General features: G+C 44.7%; 1 protein-coding gene across 9 annotated transcripts in view; it reads left to right on the forward strand.

Moving 5' to 3' along the window:
* mapkap1 (MAPK associated protein 1) overlaps positions 1-20400 on the forward strand; it is a 114671-nt gene that overhangs the window by 78792 nt on the left and 15479 nt on the right. For all 9 annotated transcript variants that reach the window (XM_061293491.1, XM_061293493.1, XM_061293494.1 and 6 more), the window contains one exon: positions 16873-16982. In XM_061293491.1, the coding sequence (XP_061149475.1) occupies positions 16873-16982 (110 nt within the window). The remainder of the gene's footprint in view (positions 1-16872; positions 16983-20400) is intronic.

Raw genomic sequence — 20400 nt, forward strand, 5'->3', positions numbered from 1 at the left:
GAACTCCTTGCCCCAAAACCTGCCACCCGAAGCCTCCGCTCATCCAATTCACACCTTCTCCACGTTCCTAAAACCAAGCTGCGCACCATGGGCGACCGGGCCTTCTGCCATACAGCCCCTACACTGTGGAACTCCCTCCCCGACCACCTAAGAGCACCCCAATCCACTGACTCTTTCAAAACTGGACTTAAAACTCACCTCTTTACCTTAGCATTTCCGTAATTTCTCTCATATCTTGGTTGTCGTCCAGTTGTTCTAAACTTGTCCTTGTTTTGTTTTTCTTGTTTTTTTTATCTGCCATGTAGCACTTTGAGATTCCCCCAAATGTAAAGTGCGTTATAAATATAATTTATTATTATTATTATTATTAACCTAGACACATAGCAAAACTGGGGACGAGACATGACAAATCTCCCTCGAAATAAAACTTGAAATCACCTTTCTTCTTGTTTGTTGTCAATTGCGCATCGCATTCAGCCATCCTGCCCAACACACTTAGTCAGTAAAATTCATAATTGACGACACATTGTTTGATGCGATGGTGCAATCCTTGATGGTGTGTTATTGTCAAATATTGTTTGTTTTTTAATCTCCATCGCGGACCGGACGTCATACGGAGGCAGTATCACTGCGCATGCGCATTATAGATCCGATGCGCAGAACGGATGCGCAAGACACGTCAGCTATATAAAGAGTGAGAGTTGTCCATCCATCCATCCATTTTCTGAACCGCTTAGTCCCCACGGGGGTCGTGGGAGTGCTGGAGCCTATCCCAGCCGTCATCGGGCAGTAGGCGGGGGACACCCTGAACCGGTTGCCAGCCGATCGCAGGGCACACGGAGACAAACAACCATTCACACTCGCACTCACACCTAGGGACAATTTGGAGTCTTCAATCGGCCTACCATGCATGTGTTTGGGACGTGGGAGGAAACCGGAGTGCCCGGAGAAAACCCACGCGGGCCCGGGGAGAACATGCAAACTCCACACAGGGGGGGCCGGAGGTGGAATCGAACCCGCACCCTCCTGACTGTGAGGCGGACGTGCTACCCATTGCACCACCGAGCCGCCAGTGAGAGTTGTTTTCTTCCTATTAGTTTCAATTCACAGCTTAATTAGCAGTTTCAATCAGCAAATAACAAAATCCGTATTACAGGTAATATTTTATTTCACAACACTTTGCCTTGTTCCTTTCGTCTCTGCTGTTCACTTCAAACACGCTCCATACGAACGCAATGCTCTCGTATCAGACGCTTGCTCGATCACCTGCTCGTTTGCTGTCACAATGTACCCTACACAAATCCGAAACATTTGTTGCGGCTCCGAGTCACGACGAGGGGCAAGTTTTGGTTTCCAAGGGTGTTTTTATTCCTCTTCAACGTCTCTCCCATACAGAGCCGCCTTTTTCACATGTCCGCACGCCTTTTTCACATGTCCGCACTGATCGCGGTGGTGCCTTTACGGGCAGTCGGAGAAATCAACGCCAACAAAAAAAATTACATCCAGCCTAGTTAAGACCATACCAAAGACTATAAAAACGGGACCCATTGCCTCCCTGCATGTGTGACGATCATTGGGACTTAAAAAAAAAATAAAATAAAATAAATAAATAAAGTAAAATTGGGTGCGTATTATACATGGGTACAGGCTTTTTTCCAGCATCAACATGCCATTTTTAGGGTGCGTATTATACATGGGGTCGCATTATACACGGAAAAAACGGTATATATATATATATATATATATATATATATATATATATATTAGGGGTGTAAATCGCGAGTTTTGTCACGATACGATATAATATCGATATAAAGAACTACGATACGATATTTGCCGATATCTTAAAGCCTGCTGCGATTCATTCACGATATATCGCGATATAGTGCTCTACGATCGATTTTTTTTTTTTTTTTAATAAAAAATATGGAACAATATCCTGATTTATAACAATTCATACGCAAAATCAACAAGGTACTGCAAACTCTTTATTTAGGAAATTACAAGAGTATTGTAGTATACAAATTGCTTACTTTAACACTGAACTTTGATGTTGTGGTTTTTCTTTAAATGTGCGGCGAGATTTGTGGTTCCTGAATATTTGATCACCGCATGGCAGGATTTACAAACTGCACGTGTCTTGCCCGTTGAGCCATCTTTTCTTTGGAATCCAAAGTGCTTCCAAACGAATGACTTGAAGCCTAAAGGGGAGCAAATTTCCTCGTCTTTTTGGACACTAGCCATAGCACTAGCCCAGGAGCCGCGTACTAGTTGTCGCCTCCCCCTTCACGTGCGTGCTCTGCTCACAACACAACAACGCCGGGCGCACTGCTCCCGGAGAGAGGAAGCAAGCAACAATGAACTGGATTTCAAAATAAAGTCGCGTCTAATGTCCGAGGTCAAACACGGCGATATAAATCGATGTTTACCTTTAGCATCGATGCCAATAAATCGTAGAGCATTATATCGATTAATCGATGTGTATCGATGTATCGTTACACCCCTAATATATATATATTGTCAAATCCGCACTTATCGACCAGACCCTCCATTTAAACTCCCCTTCCACCTCGCTGCTGTAACGCAGCCCTCATAGGGAGACGAGAGTCTAACCGCCTCTAAGATATCAATTCGGACAGAATTAATTTATTCTTTTTAGGACGCCAATCACTTTAAAGTCACTCTGAAACTTTTGCAGAGTAACCACTTGAGGCCCGGAATCAAGATGACCGCGCCCTTTTTACCAGCGGCTCCTACCCCATTTTTGATTTGAAGCATTTGTTATCGCTCAGATAAATTTATCTGTCTTTTGTCAGACCGAAGGGATTCGTTGATTTACTAGAGCGCACTCGCCCTATCTGAGCTCAAGATAACTACTTCGAACCAGATCTGTCAATTCCTGATGTTAAGGATTAAAGCTGTCTTTACTTTTAAAAGAATTGAACGGATTTAAAGAATGACTATGATAGGGAAATAAAGAAATTTTGAAGTTCTAATTACTGCATATAAAACCATGCTCAACATAGTTAATACGAAATAATCGATAATCAAATCAAGGATTAAGAAGAAATTTAATGAATAAGCAAGAAAAAGAATTACAAGTTGTAAAAAACAACACTGACCCATCTCAGAAGAAAGGAGGAGACAAAAGGTCTAAAATACTATTTGGTTGAACAAGTCGAGTGATCGGCTCTCCTTTGTTCCAGAATCCGAATTCTGTTTAAAAAAGAGAAAATGTCTGGCCATGAGGAGATTAGCCAATGCCGTAACATTGTCATCTTCCCCTTTCTGCCCGAAGCGGCTGTCTCCTCCTCCTTCCTCAAAGCTTAAAATTTGACAAAGTCCAATTCGAAGCTTAAAATTTGACAAAGTCCAATTCGAAGACTCTGGAAATTCATTTTAGTAGATTTTGGTCCAATCTCAAAAAGAATGAAAAATCCATCTTCGTCTAAACGGTGTTCTTTACTCCGGGCAGCGTCACGGCCATCGCCCTGACCAGGAAGAACCGCCTCGCTCTGTGTCAGGACAACATATTTATAGGCTTCTGGCATTACCTCATTGGAATATGTAGGTGAAAGGTCAGAATCACAGCACCAGTTCATAGGTATATCTCGGTGAAAGGTCAGAATCCCTGCACCAGGTCATAAAAATATCTAGGTGAATATCTGTCGATTCCAATAGTGTAACAAACAACCTCTTTTGTCTCCCCACAACTTAATACATTCATGTATCGATGAAACAACACTGTTAAATACAGGTTGGATAAAACATTCCAACATTAAAATCAGATAGATCTTCACACATAATCATACTTAGCCATAATAATGGGTTCTTCTAACTTTAACATTTATATTGATATTCCTCAAGTTGTTACATCTTTAAATTATGGCATCGCAAACTCATATTCCAAAATTGTGCGTTGTTTGAATAAGTCGTGTCCTCCCAATTGCTAACAATTTAATTTATTAGATTTGTTAGTTTCCATCAGGTCACCCCTATGTCAAGCTTTAACACCATCTCCTGGTGAACTTTTGGAACTACTACATGTTTTGGGATAGCCAATATGCCTGGGCCAAATTTGATACCCAATTTTACACCATCTTGTACCACCATGCCACTTGACAATATATACTGCTCAAAGAAATTGTTTTGTGCAAGGAGGAACAGGTTGAGCACTGCCCGAGCCCAACAGAATGACCTCCAGCAGGCTACTGGTGTGAATGTCTCTGCCCAAACAGTCAGAAACAGACTTCACGAGGGTGGGCTCCGGGCACGACGTCCTGTAGTGTGCCCTGTGCTCACTGCTCAGCACCGTGGAGCTCGATGGGCATTTGCCATAGAACACCAGAATTGGCAAGTCCGCCACTGGCGCCCTGTGCTTTTCACAGATGAGAGCACGTTTACCTTAAGCACCTGTGATAGACGTGAAAGGGTCTGGAGAAGCCAAGGTGAGCGCTATGCTGCCTGCAACATCATTCAGCATGACCGGTTCGGTGGTGGGTCAGTGATGGCCTGGGGAGGCATTTCCATGGAGGGACGAACAGACCTCTACAGGCTAGAGAACGGCAGTCTGACTGCCATTACGTATCGGGATGAAGTCCTTGCACCCATGGTCAGACCCTACGCTGGTGCAGTAGGTCCTGGGTTCCTCCTGATCCACGACAATGCCCGGCCTCATGTGGCAAGAGTATGCAGACAGTATCTGGAGGATTAAGGAATTGACACAATTAAATGACCCTCACGATCACCTGATCTAAACCCGATTGAACACCTCTGGGACATAATGTTTTGGTCCATCAGATGCCGCCAGGTTGTTCCTCAGACTTTACAGGAGCTCACTGATGCCCTTAGACCAGTGCTTCTCAATTATTTTCTGTTACGCCCCCCCCCTAGCAAGAAGAAAACTATTCGCGCCCCCCACTCCCCACCGTGACTATCCTAACTTGTCTTGTAAGTCGTAAAATGTTGCACTGTTGCAAACGTGACAGAAGTAACAATGAGAGCGCCACTGCCGTCTGCTGTAGTAGATGCGCAATTACACTCTAGTACTGCCAAAAAAAAAGCCTGTTCCCCAGGGTCACACGCGCCCCCCCAGGTATAGCACCCCTTGGGGGGCGCGCCCCACTATTTGAGAAGCACTGCCTTAGACAGACCTGGGAGGACATCCCACAAGACACTCTCCGTCGTCTCATTAGGAGCGTGCCGCGACGTCAAGCATGCATACAAGCATGTGGGGGCCACACAAGATATTAAAAATAATTTTGAGTTGCAGAAATTGAATTTAGGCAAAATGGACGAGCCCGCCACATTTTTTCACTTTGATTTTTGGGGTGTCTATATACTGAGCCCTCTGTAGGCTGAAAACTTTTATTTCCATCAAAAGATGTGGTATCCTTTTGTTCCTGAGACAACTGTCAGTATCAGTATAGATATAACCAAAAAAAAAATCACCATTGAAATCTGAAGTGTTTTCAAAGTGTTCCTTTAACTCTTTTGAGCAGTGTATACATATATAGTTTTCTTAAGCTGTATTCCATAATCAGCAATATTAAAATAATAAAAGGCTTGCAATATTTCAGTTGATTAGTAATGAATCCAGAATATATAGCATTTTTTAATTGCATTACAGAAAATAAAGAATATCAATTTTCTGAGACAGTCATAGATAGATAGATAGATAGATAGATAGATAGATAGATAGATAGATAGATAGATAGATAGATAGATAGATAGATAGATAGATAGATAGATAGATAGATAGATAGATAGATAGATAGATAGATAGATAGATAGATAGATAGATAGATACCGTATTTTTCGGACTAACAGTCACTCCGGAATGTACGTCGCATTAGCCATAAAATGCACAATAACGTGAAAAAAAACATATAAGTTGCTCCAGAGTATAAGTCGCATTTTGGGGGAAATTTATTCGACAAAATCCAACACCAAGAACAGACATGAACGAGCAACAACAGGCTAAACGATAGGTATGCCAACGTGACATAAACACAAACGAAGAGCTGAGAACGGGTCTGACGTAACGTTATTCAAATAACTATTACATAAATAACACGTTTATAAAACAATCTGTGTCACTCCAATTCATTAAATCCATCGATCGTCCTTTATGTCAACAATGCCGACCGGGTGTGCGCTGCTGATGATGGCGCTTGCACTTCAAAATATTCCACAGGCCCATATAACGATGTATAAATTACCGTATTTTGCGCCCTATTAGGCGCACCGGGGTATAAGGCGCACCTTCAATGAACGGCCCATTTTAAAACTTTGTCCATATATAAGGCGCACCGGACTATAAGGCGCATAAAATAGAAGCTTTACTGCAACAAACTGAGGTTGACTAGGGTTGCGGTATGCACCCACTAGCCAATAACCAACGAGCCCTCTGTAAACAATCGCGTTTCTCAAACGACCTCCTATAAAATGATCAGAACTGACTAAAGTTCTATCTAACACATTGGTACTACTTACCTATGTTTCCCTTCCATATCGATCCGTAGATTTACTCGAAACATGAACAGAGCAGCCTATTTTGACATGAAATAGCCTCGCGCGTATAGCAGCTATCGTTATAGCATAAGCCATCTGCAATTTCCAATGAGCCTCAGCTCGCAATCTCCCATGAGCCTCAGCAAAGTGTAAACAATCGCGTTTCTCAAACGATCTCCTATAAAATGATCAGAACTGACTAAAGTTTGATCTAACGCATTGGTACTACTTACCTATGTTTCCCTTCCATATCGATCCGTCGAGTTATTCGAAACATTAACAGAGCAGCCTAGTTTGACATGAAATAGCCTCGTGCGTATAGCAGCTATCGTTATAGCATTAGCCATCCGCAATTTCCTATGAGCCTCAGCTCGCAATCTCCCATGAGCCTCAGCAAAGTGTGAACAATCGCGTTTCCTCAAACGATCTCCTATAAAATGATCAGATCTGACTAAAGTTTGATCTAACGCATTGGTACTACTGACCTATGTTTCCCTTCCATATCGATTCGTAGATTTACTCGAAACATGAACGGAGCAGCCTATTTTGACATGAAATAGCCTCGCGCGTATAGCAGCTATCGTTATAGCATTAGCCATCCGAAATTTCCTATGAGCCTCAGCTTGCAATCTCCCATGAGCCTCAGCAAAGTGTAAACAATCGCGTTTCTCAAACGATCTCTTATAAAATGATCAGAACTGACTAAAGTTCGATCTAACGCATTGGTACTACTTACCTATGTTTCCCTTCCATATCGATCCGTAGATTTACTCGATACATGAACAGAGCAGCCTATTTTGACATGAAATAGCCTCGCGCGTATAGCAGCTATCGTTATAGCATTAGCCATCCGCAATTTCCTATGAGCCTCAGCTCGCAATCTCCCATGAGCCTCAGCAAAGTGTAAACAATCGCGTTTCTCAAACGATCTCCTATAAAATGATCAGAACTGACTAAAGTTCGATCTAACGCATTGGTACTACTTACCTATGTTTCCCTTCCATATCGATCCGTAGATTTACTCGAAACATTAACAGAGCAGCCTATTTTGACATGAAATAGCCTCGCGCGTATAGCAGCTATCGTTATAGCATTAGCCATCCGCAATTTCCTATGAGCCTCAGCTCGCAATCTCCCATGAGCCTCAGCAAAGTGTAAACAATCGCGTTTCTCAAACGATCTCCTATAAAATGATCAGAACTGACTAAAGTTCGATATAACGCATTGGTACTACAATACCTATGTTTCCCTTCCATATCGATCCGTAGATTTACTCGAAACATTAACGGAGCAGCCTATTTAGAAATGAAATAGCCTCGCGAGTACAACAGCTATTCGGTGACGCCCCCTGACTACAGTTACCGTAATGTTGGGAAGCGATGCGACCTTGTAATTTACTAGTCGTACTAAAACGTACTAAAACATTTTGGCAGAGCACTGTGTACAACCAGTATGGATCAACAAATTCATCACTTGATCCATATATAAGGCGCACCGGACTATAAGGCGCACTGTCGACTTTTGATAAAAATTTAGGTTTTTAGGTGCGCCTTATAGGGCGGAAAATACGGTATATATCAAATAACTATTATGTGAGCAATAATATTATCAAACGATCTGTGTCACTCCAAATCATTAAATCCATCGATCAAATTCCTGACCGGGCGTGCGTAAAAGCCATAATAGTTTTTCAAACCTTCTGTGTCACACCAAATCAATAAATCCTTCAAACTCTTCGTGTCACTTACAAACAAAGCCGTTCATGATGCCGGTAGTACGTGGGACCCTTCATCATCCCGTGATCGAAGCTTTGTCCTTTTATGTAAACAACCGCCGCACCGCGCCACTGACGTCACTGACGTCACTGACGTCACTGACGTCACTGACGTCACTTGAAATTTAAATTACCGTAATCCCTTGCTACATCGCGGTTCGTTTGTTGCTGTTTCACTTTTTTTTTTTTCTATTCTGAAATTTGGTGAAAAAAATCAGATATAAGTCGCTCCTCAGTATAAGTCGCCCCCCCCCACCCAAACTATGAAAAAAGTCAAAGTCTGCTTTATTGTCAACGTCTTCACATGCCAAGACACACAAAGAGATCAAAATTACGTTTTCTCTATCCCACGGTGACAAGACATATTACACGATAGACATAAAAGTAAACGACGCAATATAAAAAACAAGAAGGCACAAACAATAAATAATAAGAGTAATAATAAATAAACAGATAACACAACAAATAAGAGCCAGTGTGCATACAGGCAGTAAAAGTACAGGACGCTACGCAGAACGGGGAAGCGAGTTCAGGATCCTAACAGCCTGGAGTATGAAGCTGTTTGAGAGTCTGGTGGTGCGGGAGCGCAGGCTTCTGTACCTCTTCCCAGAGGGCAGAAGCTCGAACAAAGAGTGAGCGGGGTGACTCACATCACTCACAATCGTGGTCGCCTTGCGGGTGAGATGGGAGGTGTAAATGTCCTTCAAGGAGGGGAGCGAAGCACCAATAATCTTACCAGCCGTGTTCACTATGCGCTGCAGGGCCTTCAAGTTGTAGTCAAAGCAGCCGCCACCCCAAACAACAATACAGCTGGAGAGGACGCTCTCAATGGTGCCGCGGTAAAATGTAGTCATGACGGCCGGAGGAGCGCTCGCTCGCCTGAGTTTCCGCAGGAAGTACAGGCGGCGCTGGCGCTGGGCTTTCTTTGCCAGTGATGCGGTGTTGGTGGGCCAGGAGAGATCCTCACTGATGTGCACCCCCAGGAACTTGGGGCTGCTCACTCTCTCCACCACAGCACCGTCGATGGTCAGCGGCAGGTGTTGGGTGTGACCCTTCCGGAAGTCCACAACAATCTCCTTGGTCTTGTCAACGTTCAGCAGGAGGTTGTTGTCCCTGCACCACGTGGTCAGAAGGTCAACCTCCAGCCTGTATTGAGTCTCGTCTCCCTTGGTGATGAGACCCACCAGAGTCGTGTCGTCAGCAAACTTCACTATACGGTTGTCGCTGTAGGTTGCAGTGCAGTCATGCGTCAGGAGGGTGAAGAGCAGCGGACTGAGCACGCAGCCTTGGGGGGCCCCGTGCTCAGCGTGATGCTGGCGGAGATTTTGTCGCCAACACGTACTACCTGTGGCCTCTGACAGAGGAAGTCCAGTAGCCAGTTGCAAAGGTAGGTACTGAGGCCCAGCTTGTCAAGTTTGCTGATGAGGCGTTGTGGCACAATGGTGTTGAAGGCAGAACTGAAGTCCACAAACAGCAATCTCACATACGAGTCCCTTCTCTCCAGGTGGGTGAGGGACGAGTAAAGGGCAGAGCAGATGGCATCCTCAGAGGACCGTTTGGGTCGGTACGCAAACTGGAAAGGGTCAATGGTGGTGGGGAGAACGGATCGGATGTGCTCCATGACAAGCCGCTCAAAGCACTTCATGATGATGGGCGTAAGTGCCACGGGGCGGTAGTCATTGAAGCAGGACGGAGCGGGTTTCTTCGGCACAGGTACGATGGTGGCAGCTTTGAAACACGACGGGACGATGGCCTGCTGCAGGGAAGTGTTAAAGATGTCTGTGAAGACATCCGTCAGCTCACCAGCGCAGTCCTTCAGCGCTCGACCCGGGATGTTGTCAGGGCCCGCCGCCTTACGGATGTTGATAGCGGCAAGCGCCCTCCTCACGCTGTCGGCGGAGAGGCACAGGGGCAGCTCGTGTGAAGGGGGAGTGGCCTTCAGCGGGCAAGTGCTGTTCTGAGCGTCGAAGCGAGCAAAGAAGCGGTTAAGATCATTGAGCAGACGGACGTCGCCTTCACAGCTCTGCGGCTTGTAATCCGTGATGGTCTGAATGCCCTGCCAAAGGCTCCGTGTGTCCCTGCTGTCCTTGAAGTGGGTGGTAATTTTGCACGAGAACGCCCTCTTTTCATCTTTGATGCCCCGGGACGGGTCGGCCCTCGCAGTCCTCAAGCCAGCCTCATCCCCCGCTCTAAAGGCTTTGTCCCTGGCCCTCAGCAGCCTGAAGACAGCACCTGTCAGCCATGGCTTCCGGTTAGCCCGAGTGACGATGGATTTAGAGAGAGTCACATCATCAATGCACTTCCTGATGTAGGAGGAAACAGAGTCAGTATACTCCTCAATGTCTGTCCGATCGTCGCAAGTGGCAGCCCTCCTAAACATGTCCCAGTCAGTAGAGCCAAAGCAGTCACGAAGCGCATCAGAGGCACCCTCAGGCCACACCCGTACCTGCTTGCGAACTGGCCTGGACGCTCTCACCATTTGTCTGTATGCGGGCAAAAGCATAACAGTGATATGGTCAGAAAGTCCAAGATGGGGGAGGGGGGCGGCTTTGAAAGCTCCTTTATGCGAAGAGTAGTTAGTTAGTTAGTTAGTTTATTGTTTAGCACATATTATTATATCAATAACTGTGCAAGGAGGGAGACGAAGCCTAGGGCTTGTAAAGAGCTCCACTCCTTCTAACTCCCAATTCCAACCCTTTATGCTGAGTGCCAAGCAGGGAGGCAATGGGTCCCATTTTTAAAGTCTTTGGTATGACCCGGCCGGGGTTTGAACCCACAACCTTCCAGTCTCAGGGCGGACACTCTAACCACTAGGGCACTGAGCTGGTAGACCAGGTCCAGGAAGCTGTCGCCACGCGTAGGAAAATTAACATGCTGGTGAAGCCTCGGAAAAACAGACTTCAGGTTAGCATGATTAAAATCCCCAGCGAAGATGGTGAAACCGTGAGGGTGCGCTGTCTGTTGTTCACTGACAGCCTGGTACAGTTCACTAAGAGCCGCGATCCTTTCGCCTTCGATGTTGGAAGGCGGGATGTAAACCGCGACTAGCAGAATCGCGGTAAATTCCCTTGGCAGGTAAAAAGGACGGCACTTAATGATCACGAACTCGCCAGTGGCGAGCAGTGCTTGCATACCACTACAGAGTCCCGGCACCATTCGTCACGGATGTAGACGCATATTCCACCTCCACGAGATTTCCCCCCTTGTACAATGGCCCGGTCCGCCCGATAGCACGCTAGCCGCTCCAGATGTACGGCAGAGTCTGGATTGTTGACAGTCAACCAAGTCTCAGTGAACACGAGCACACAGCAGTCCCACACTGTCCGGTTTGTAGATCGCAGCAAGCGAATGTAATCCATTTTGTTGTCCAGCGATCGAACATTCACCAGAAGAATGGAAGGCACGGCCGGGCGAGCAGGGTTGGCCGCCAGCCTGGCCCGGACGCCCCCGCGTTTAACCCTCTTCAGCCTCCTCGCACACCGCTTTCGACGCTTCCCAACCGGGGGAGGAATAGCAGACGAGCCCGGCGACGCTTCAGGACGTAGCAGTCCGAGCTCCTTTAATGTTCCCGCATCAAAGTCCAGAACTCGACAAAACTCGCTTTGGCCGATGTCAAGCAGAACCCGCCTGTCGTACTTGTAGCACGACTCAGTACAATGAGACAAACAAAAAAGACTGCCGGACAAACACTCATTAGACGGACAAAACACCGTTTGGGCGGGACAGAGAGAGGTCGCTGCGTATGCACGCGCCGCCATTTTACCGTAAAGAACGCGACTTATAGTACGAAAAATACAGTATACAGTGCCTTGCGAAAGTATTCGGCCGCCTTGAACCTTTCAACATTTCGCCACATTTCAGACTTCAAACATAAAGATATAAAAGTTACATTTTTTGTTAAGAATCAACAACAGGTGGGACACAATTGTGAAGTGGAACGAAATTTATTGGATAATTTAAACTTTTTTAACAAATAGAAAACTGAAAAGTGGGGCCTGCAATATTATTCGGCCCCTTTACTTTCAGTGCAGCAAACTCACTCCAGAAGTTCAGTGAGGATTTTTGAATGATCCAATGACTGATGATGATAAATAGAATGGTCCTGTGTGTACCGTAATTTTCGGACTATAAGTCGCGTTTTTTTCCATAGTTTGGGTGAGGGGGCGACTTATATATGTTTTTTTTTCAAAAATTTCCCCCCCCCAAAAAAAAGTGAAACCGTGATAAACGAACCGCAATGTAGCAAGGGATTACTGTAATTTGAATTTCAAGTGACGACAACAGCGCAACGTCGAGTCAGCAGCAGCTCGTCAAGTCAATCTTTGTCCTTTATGTAAACAACCGCCGCGCTGCTAACGCAGCGTCGCAACAACACGTGAGCAACAACAGGCTAAATGACATGTGACATAAACACAAACTAAGAGCCCTGACGTAAAATTCAGAGTTATTCAAAAAACTATTACCGTATTTTCAGCCCTATAAGGCGCACCTAAAAACCTAAATTTTTATCAAAAGTCAACAGTGCGCCTTATAGCCCGGTGCGCCTTATATATGGATCAAGTGATGAATTTGTTGATCCATACTGGTTGTACACAGTGCTCTGCCAAAATGTTTTAGTACGTTTTAGTACGACTAGTAAATTACAAGGTCGCATCGCTTCCCAGCATTACGGTAACTGTAGTCAGGGGGCGTCACCGAATAGCTGTTGTACCCGCGAGGCTATTTCATTTCAAAATAGGCTGCTCCGTTAATGTTTCGAGTAAATCTACGGATCGATATGGAAGGGAAACATAGGTAAGTAGTACCAATGCGTTAGATCGAACTTTAGTCAGTTCTGATCATTTTATAGGAGATCGTTTGAGAGACGCGATTGTTTACACTTTGCTGAGGCTCATGGGAGATTGCGAGCTGAGGCTCATGTTTTTTTGCGGATGGCTAATGCTATAACGATAGCTGCTATACGCGCGAGGCTATTTCATGTAAAAATAGGCTGCTCTGTTAATGTTTCGAGTAAATCTACGGATCGATATGGAAGGGAAACATAGGTAAGTAGTACCAATGCGTTAGATCGAACTTTAGTCAGTTCTGATCATTTTATAGGAGCTCGTTTGAGAGACGCGATTGTTTACACTTTGCTGACGCTCATTGGAGATTGCGAGCTGAGGCTCATAGGAAATTGCGGATGGCTAATGCTATAACGATAGCTGCTATACGCGCGAGGCTATTTCATGTCAAAATAGGCCGCTCTGTTCATGTTTCGAGTAAATCTACGGATCGATATGGAAGGGAAACATAGGTAAGTTGTACCAATGCGTTAGATCGAACTTTAGTCAGTTCTGATCATTTTATAGGAGCTCGTTTGAGAGACGCGATTGTTTACACTTTGCTGAGGCTCATAGGAAATCGCGGATGGCTAATGCTATAACGATAGCTGCTATAACGATAGCTGCTATACGCGCGAGGCTATTTCATGTCAAAATAGGCCGCTCTGTTCATGTTTCAAGTAAATCTACGGATCGATATGGAAGGGAAACATAGATAAGTTGTACCAATGCGTTAGATCGAACTTTAGTCAGTTCTGATCATTTTATAGGAGCTCGTTTGAGAGACGCGATTGTTTGTTTACACTTTGCTGAGGCTCATGGGAGATTGCCAGCTGAGGGTCATTGGTTTTTGCGGATGGCTAATGCTATAACGATAGCTGCTATACGCGCGAGGCTATTTCATGTCAAAATAGGCTGCTCTGTTCATGTTTCGAGTAATTCTACGGATTGATATGGAAGGGAATCGTAGGTAAGTAGTACCAATGCGTTAGATCGAACTTTGGTCAGTTCTGATCATTTTATAGGAGCTCGTTTGAGAGACGCGATTGTTTGTTTACACTTTGCTGAGGCTCATGGGAGATTGCAAGCTGAGGGTCATTGGTTTTTGCGGATGGCTAATGCTATAACGATAGCTGCTATACGCGCGAGGCTATTTCATGTCAAAATAGGCTGCTCTGTTCATGTTTCGAGTAATTCTACGGATTGATATGGAAGGGAATCATAGGTAAGTAGTACCAATGCGTTAGATCGAACTTTGGTCAGTTCTGATCATTTTATAGGCACTCGTTTGAGAGACGCGATTGTTTACACTTTGCTGAGGCTCATGGGAGATTGCGAGCTGAGGCTCTTAGGAAATTGCGGATGGCTAATGCTATAACGATAGCTGCTATACGCGCGAGGCTATTTCATGTCAAAATAGGCTGCTCTGTTAATGTTTCGAGTAATTCTACGGATCGATATGGAAGGGAAACATAGGTAAGTAGTACCAATGCGTTAGATCGAACTTTAGTCAGTTCTGATCATTTTATAGGAGCTCGTTTGAGAGACGCGATTGTTTACACTTTGCTGAGGCTCATAGGAAATCGCGGATGGCTAATGCTATAACGATAGCTGCTATACGCGCGAGGCTATTTCATGTCAAAATAGGCCGCGCTGTTAATGGTTCGAGTAAATCTACAGATCGATATGGAAGGGAAACATAGGTAAGTAGTACCAATGCGTTAGATTGAACTTTAGTCAGTTCCAATCATTTTATAGGAGATTGTTTGAGAAACGCGATTGTTTACAGAGGGCTCGTTGGTTATTGGCTAGTGGGTGCAGACCGCAACCCTAGTCAACCTCAGTTTGTTGCAGTAAAGCTTCTATTTTATGCGCCTTATAGGCCGGTGCGCCTTATATATGGACAAAGTTTTAAAATGGTCCGTTCATTGAAGGTGCGCCTTATACCCCGGTGCGCCTTATAGGGCGGAAAATACGGTACATAAATAACACGTTAATAAAACCATCTGCGTCACTCCAATTCATTAAATCCGTCAATCGTCCTTTGCCAACAATGCGTGCGCGCCGCTGACGGCTCTTACACTTCAAAATATTCCACAGGCCCATATAACGATATATAAATTATATATCAAATAACTATTATATAAGCAATAATGTTATCAAGCCATCTGTGCACTCTAAATCATTAAATCCATCGATCAAATTCCTTGTCCTTTATCAACATCGCCGCACGTGCGCCCTGACGTCAGCCTCCACAGATCTACTATATAACTATATTGTAGCGTTAACAAAGTTCAAGGAAAGACGTGGGTTTGGTAAACGGCTCTTTATTTAACGAAACAAACTTACAGGCGTGTGGCGGCGTGGACTTCCAGCCACGGAATTGGAAGAGAGCTCCATAGAATAGGACCGGGCGTCTGTAAAAGCCATGACCGAGCCCCATCCACCGTCCTCGGACAGCTACCCGGCCGGCCGAGCGCCGGCGCCCGACTTCAATTTGCTTTTTTGGCCATTTTATGGCTGGTGCGACTTATACTCCGGTGCGACTTTTAGTCCGAAAATTACGGTAATCAAGTCTCCGTATAAATGCACCTGCTCTTTGATAGTCTCAGGGTTCTGTTTAAAGCGCAGAGAGAACCATGAAGACAAAGGAACACACCAGGCAGGTCCGAGATACTGTTGTGGAGAAGTTTAAAGCCGGATTTGGATACAAAAAGATTTCCCAAGCTTTAAACATCTCAAGGAGGACTGTGCAACCTCCAAACTTTCATCTCAAACAAGGAGAAGACTGATCAGAGATGCAGCCAAGAGGCCCATGATCACTCTGGACGAACTGCAGATAACTACAGCTGAGGTGGGAGAGTCTGTCCATAGGACAACAATCAGTCGCGCACTGCACAAATCTGGCCTTTATGGAAGAGTGGCAAGAAGAAAGCGATTTCTCAAAGATATCCAAAAAAGGCTCGTTTAAAGTTTGCCACAAGCCACCTGGGAGACACCAAACATGTAGAAGAAGGTGCTCTGGTCAGATGAAACCAAAATCGAACTTTTTGGCCACAATGCAAAATGATATGTTTGGCATAAAAGCAACACAGCTCATCACCCTGAACACACCATCACCACTGTCAAACATGGTGGTGGCAGCATCATGGTTTGGGCCTGCTTTTCTTCAGCAGGGACAGGGAAGATGGCTAAAATTAAGTATTAGCGCGTGGGGCCGAATAATATTGCACGCCCCACTTTTCAGTTTTTTATTTGTTAAAAAGGTTTAAATTACCCAATCAATTTCGTTCCACTTCACGATTGTGTCCCACTTGTTGATTCTTGACAAAAAAATAAAATTTTATGTCTTTATGTTTGAAGCCTGAAATGTCGCGAAATGTTGAAAGGTTCAAGGGGGCCGAATACTTTCGCAGGGCACTGTATATGCATGATGACTGCTGGGATAGGCTCCAGCACGCCCGCAACCCCGGAGGGGATAAGCGGTACAGAAGATGGATGGATGGATGGATGGATGGATGGATGGATGGATGGATGGATGGATGGATGGATGGATGGATGGATGGATGGATGGATGGAATGATGGATGGGTTGGGTTGGGTTGGGCGGTTGGTTGGTACTGCTGGCTAATCTATAGTGTTCTTTGGAATACCATAAATCATATTCTCATTATTTTATACTTATCATTATTTAATGTCTCTCCTAACGACTAAGGGAAATTTATGAATGTCTCCATAATCTTCCTTTCCTTATCCATTTTAGAAACGCTGCTCAGGGTTTTTCTTTAATCCCCGTGGACAGTCTGAAAGTAACCATGAAAGAAATTCTTCAGAAAGCACTCAAGAAGAGGAAAGGGTCACAGAAAGGATCAGGTAAATGGCACCAGATGAAATGTAACCGGCAATTATGAAACAAATTTTTGTTGTTGTTGTTGTTGCATTTATATTCTTATTCAATCCTTCCTGTTAGAGTGGTGCTCACTCTAACTTATTTTTGCAAGAACCACACGTGAGACAGTCTGCCCTTTTTAAGCACTTGCAAGTGGAGAGTCATTCGTCACTGTGCGTACAGCGATGATCGAATGAGGTCTGACTCAGGCCTCTTGTAAGAGCATTTTTATTGAGAGAAACAGGGTGGGGGTGAGAGTGGGGGTGAAACCCCTGGCCTATGATCAAATCATAGCAGGGGGTGTTTTGCGATGTTGTGTAAACAGAACAACTTTGATTGCGTCCTCTGCAGCGAGTCAATCAGTTCAAAGGATCTTAGCACTTTGTTCTACTACTTTGTTACGACAGGACATGTTTGATTAATTATTACAGGTTACATTCCAACATAAGCATAGGATTAAACTAATCTATCAACCCTAACACATCCCTCCTGTTTATCATATGATTATGTCACCGATTAACAAACATAAGCAAGAAAATATAACGAAGATAGAAAAATAAAAACACAGAAACATCATTGTATTCATCACTTGTGAGGGATTGTCGACGGTCCAATCATCAGGTTTCTGTGAAAAACGTTCAGCCAATCAGCATTATCGCAATCTTCTGTCCGCAGCGCATTAAAATCATCACATTCGACATGCCTGAGATATTGTATTTGCACTTCAGCTATGGTAGAAGACACAGATCTTGATACAGCTGACTTCAAACATGAGATAACGCAGGTGGTAAACGAGCACAACAATACCAGCACAACAAGCATAGGAATCACAAGTTTCAACAGCAGTTGCCACCAAGTGCCAGACAATAGCCATGAAAAGAAACCCCATTGATGTGGGACTTTGTCTTATGACATGGCCTGCTGTAAATTCTTCAGTGAGTTCACGGCGTCGTTGATGTGAGTGTCATTAACTCCTGGAATGTATGTGGATCAGGAAGGCCCAATGATGTGGCACACGCCACCTTGCTCTGCAGTCATCAAGTCCAGAATCATCCTGTTTTGTAAGACAGTCCAATAGGCTGAATCTCTCTGTTTTGTCCATCATTGAGTTGCAGCGAGAGATTCACAAAGGATTGAAAACGATAGTTCAGTGTCTTGATGAAGAGTGATCCGATCCAAGGAAAAAGCCCATGAATGATTTTGTCTCTGACGGACCACACTTTGTGGCTGTCAGGGACATTCGCACCCCAGACGGGGTAATGTGGTTCAAAGGCTGCAACAGCCCCGCGTCAACGTCCAGAAGAGTTGTGTGCTGTCGTCAGCTGATGATGTTGTATCCTGTAGGTGTGGTCGGTCACCCACACTCGTGCACACACTCGTGTCCAGGCGGCGGGCAACATCGGACAACTCAAAGCCACGAGCCATTCTGAATGAAGCAGGTCCCGTCCGATGGTGCAGCCATGTTGGTAGGAGAGCCCTGATGCCTTGAAATGGGTCTCCTATCCTGGCACTCAGCGGTGATGTCCAAAGCTCCCATCCAGTTTCCTCCTGGAGAGCAGTCGTTAATGCATTCGTGGGTTTCATTTTCTTGGATCAAACACGTGTAGTCCATTCCAGGTAGCCTTTTTGTTTAGGCCACTTGTGGCATCTAGCGTCCTTCAACAGTCACATTGGGACTAATCCAAAAGAGTTCGATCACAGGTTTTTTTCTGTGAGTCCAGGACGGGTAGCATTACTGACTGTGACAGCACGGTGTTAAAATCCAACCCCTCCCACAGAGGCCATGCATTTCGCTTCAGCAACAGTCATTGTTCTGGCCTCCAGGTGAACGTGCGTGGAGGAAGGGGGGGGAGTTTGGAACACACAGCATCCCTCCTGTGTGTGGGATCTCACAGTGAACGTCACACACGTCAAGGGTTGGTTTCGTGTGGGTTTCTGGGGTCCCATGACCAGTCCTCAAAGTTCTAATCATGTGACCATCTTTTTCCTCGGTCGACATTGTCAATTGGTCTATTCAGACGAACCCATAGACCAGACCTGGGCAAAATACGGCCCGCGGGCCACATCCAGCCCTTTGCCAATCGTAAATTATATTTGATTACAACTTAATTTAAAAAAAGAAAATCTGTGTCGTGCGTGCAACACAACTGTTTTGCTTTTATTTTGAAAAGCGTCGCACTTCCGTGTAGCGTACGTGTATGTGAGCTGTGCGTGAAGGTGAACAGTGCGAAGTAATGCTGCCCGAAAAATGTGTGCTGACCAGGGCTGTGGACTCGATTCGGACTCGGGGACTCGGACTCGGTCCGACTCGGTCATTTTTGCCGGACTCGGGCTCGGACTCGGTGCTGAATTTGACCGAGTCCACCGAGTCCGACATTAAAAAAAAGAGGCAAGACGCAGCCAGAGAGTGTCAGGTTACAGTCAGTGCGGTAGGAGTTGGAAGAAGCAGTAAAAACTCCACCAAACTCGTCGTAATGACCCGTGATATGTGTTATATCCTTACTATTTTCCAGGTTCTTAGATAGCAAGAATAGGTCGGACAACGACGTGAATGATAACTGCTTTATTCCTTACTCACAGTGCGTTCACAGGGCGTACCACAACAACACAGAATGCCCATCCCACTTCCGGGGTTTTTCTACTACGGAATTTGAGTTAGCCCAAAATACACATATCTTCCCCTCTTACAATGAACATGCTATATGCATGAACAACATAGTCTTATGCACCTATAACTTGCCATCTTCAAGATCTATCAATAACTACCATTAAACAATTATCATATATGGTCCAGACAATTATGACAATAATATTCCCATGAAACCTTAACTTTGGGTGAGGGTGGACTACCTCGAATTATACCGAATTATAGCGAAAAACCGATGTCGTACATCGTCGTATGGCGTCAGCACTATGTTGTTTTCAATAAAAACGTGAAGAACTCACGTTTGCGTCAGTCAATTTTAATTTTTATAAAGGATTATTCTCATTTGATGTCTTTAAATTCATCCGCGTTCTGCCGTTGAAGCGGGGTGCATTCAAAGACCAGTCGTACAGACGGAAACGTTTTGTGATCAAATCTTTCATAACGAGAAGGATTTGAGTAAATTGATTTGAATGAATAATTGAGAAGAAATTTCAGTTCTGGACGCTCCTTTTGTCCCAAGCAAAGTGACAGATGGTGGGGAGGGGGGATAAAAATTGTAAAACTCAAATCATTCTCTTTATGAAAGATTTGATCACAAAACGTGTGTGGCTTTTTCTTAAATGAACACGTTTGACATTGCTATCGTGTCAGCTTTTAATTATATTGCTCTTAGCATTCAACTTACTAAAAATCACTCTTTCTTCAAAGTCGCTCTACTAATTTTCTATAGTAGTCTTGAACAACTTCAACCATTC

The sequence above is a fragment of the Syngnathus typhle genome, linkage group LG12, assembly GCF_033458585.1.
Source record: "Syngnathus typhle isolate RoL2023-S1 ecotype Sweden linkage group LG12, RoL_Styp_1.0, whole genome shotgun sequence".
Lineage (NCBI taxonomy): Eukaryota > Metazoa > Chordata > Actinopteri > Syngnathiformes > Syngnathidae > Syngnathus > Syngnathus typhle.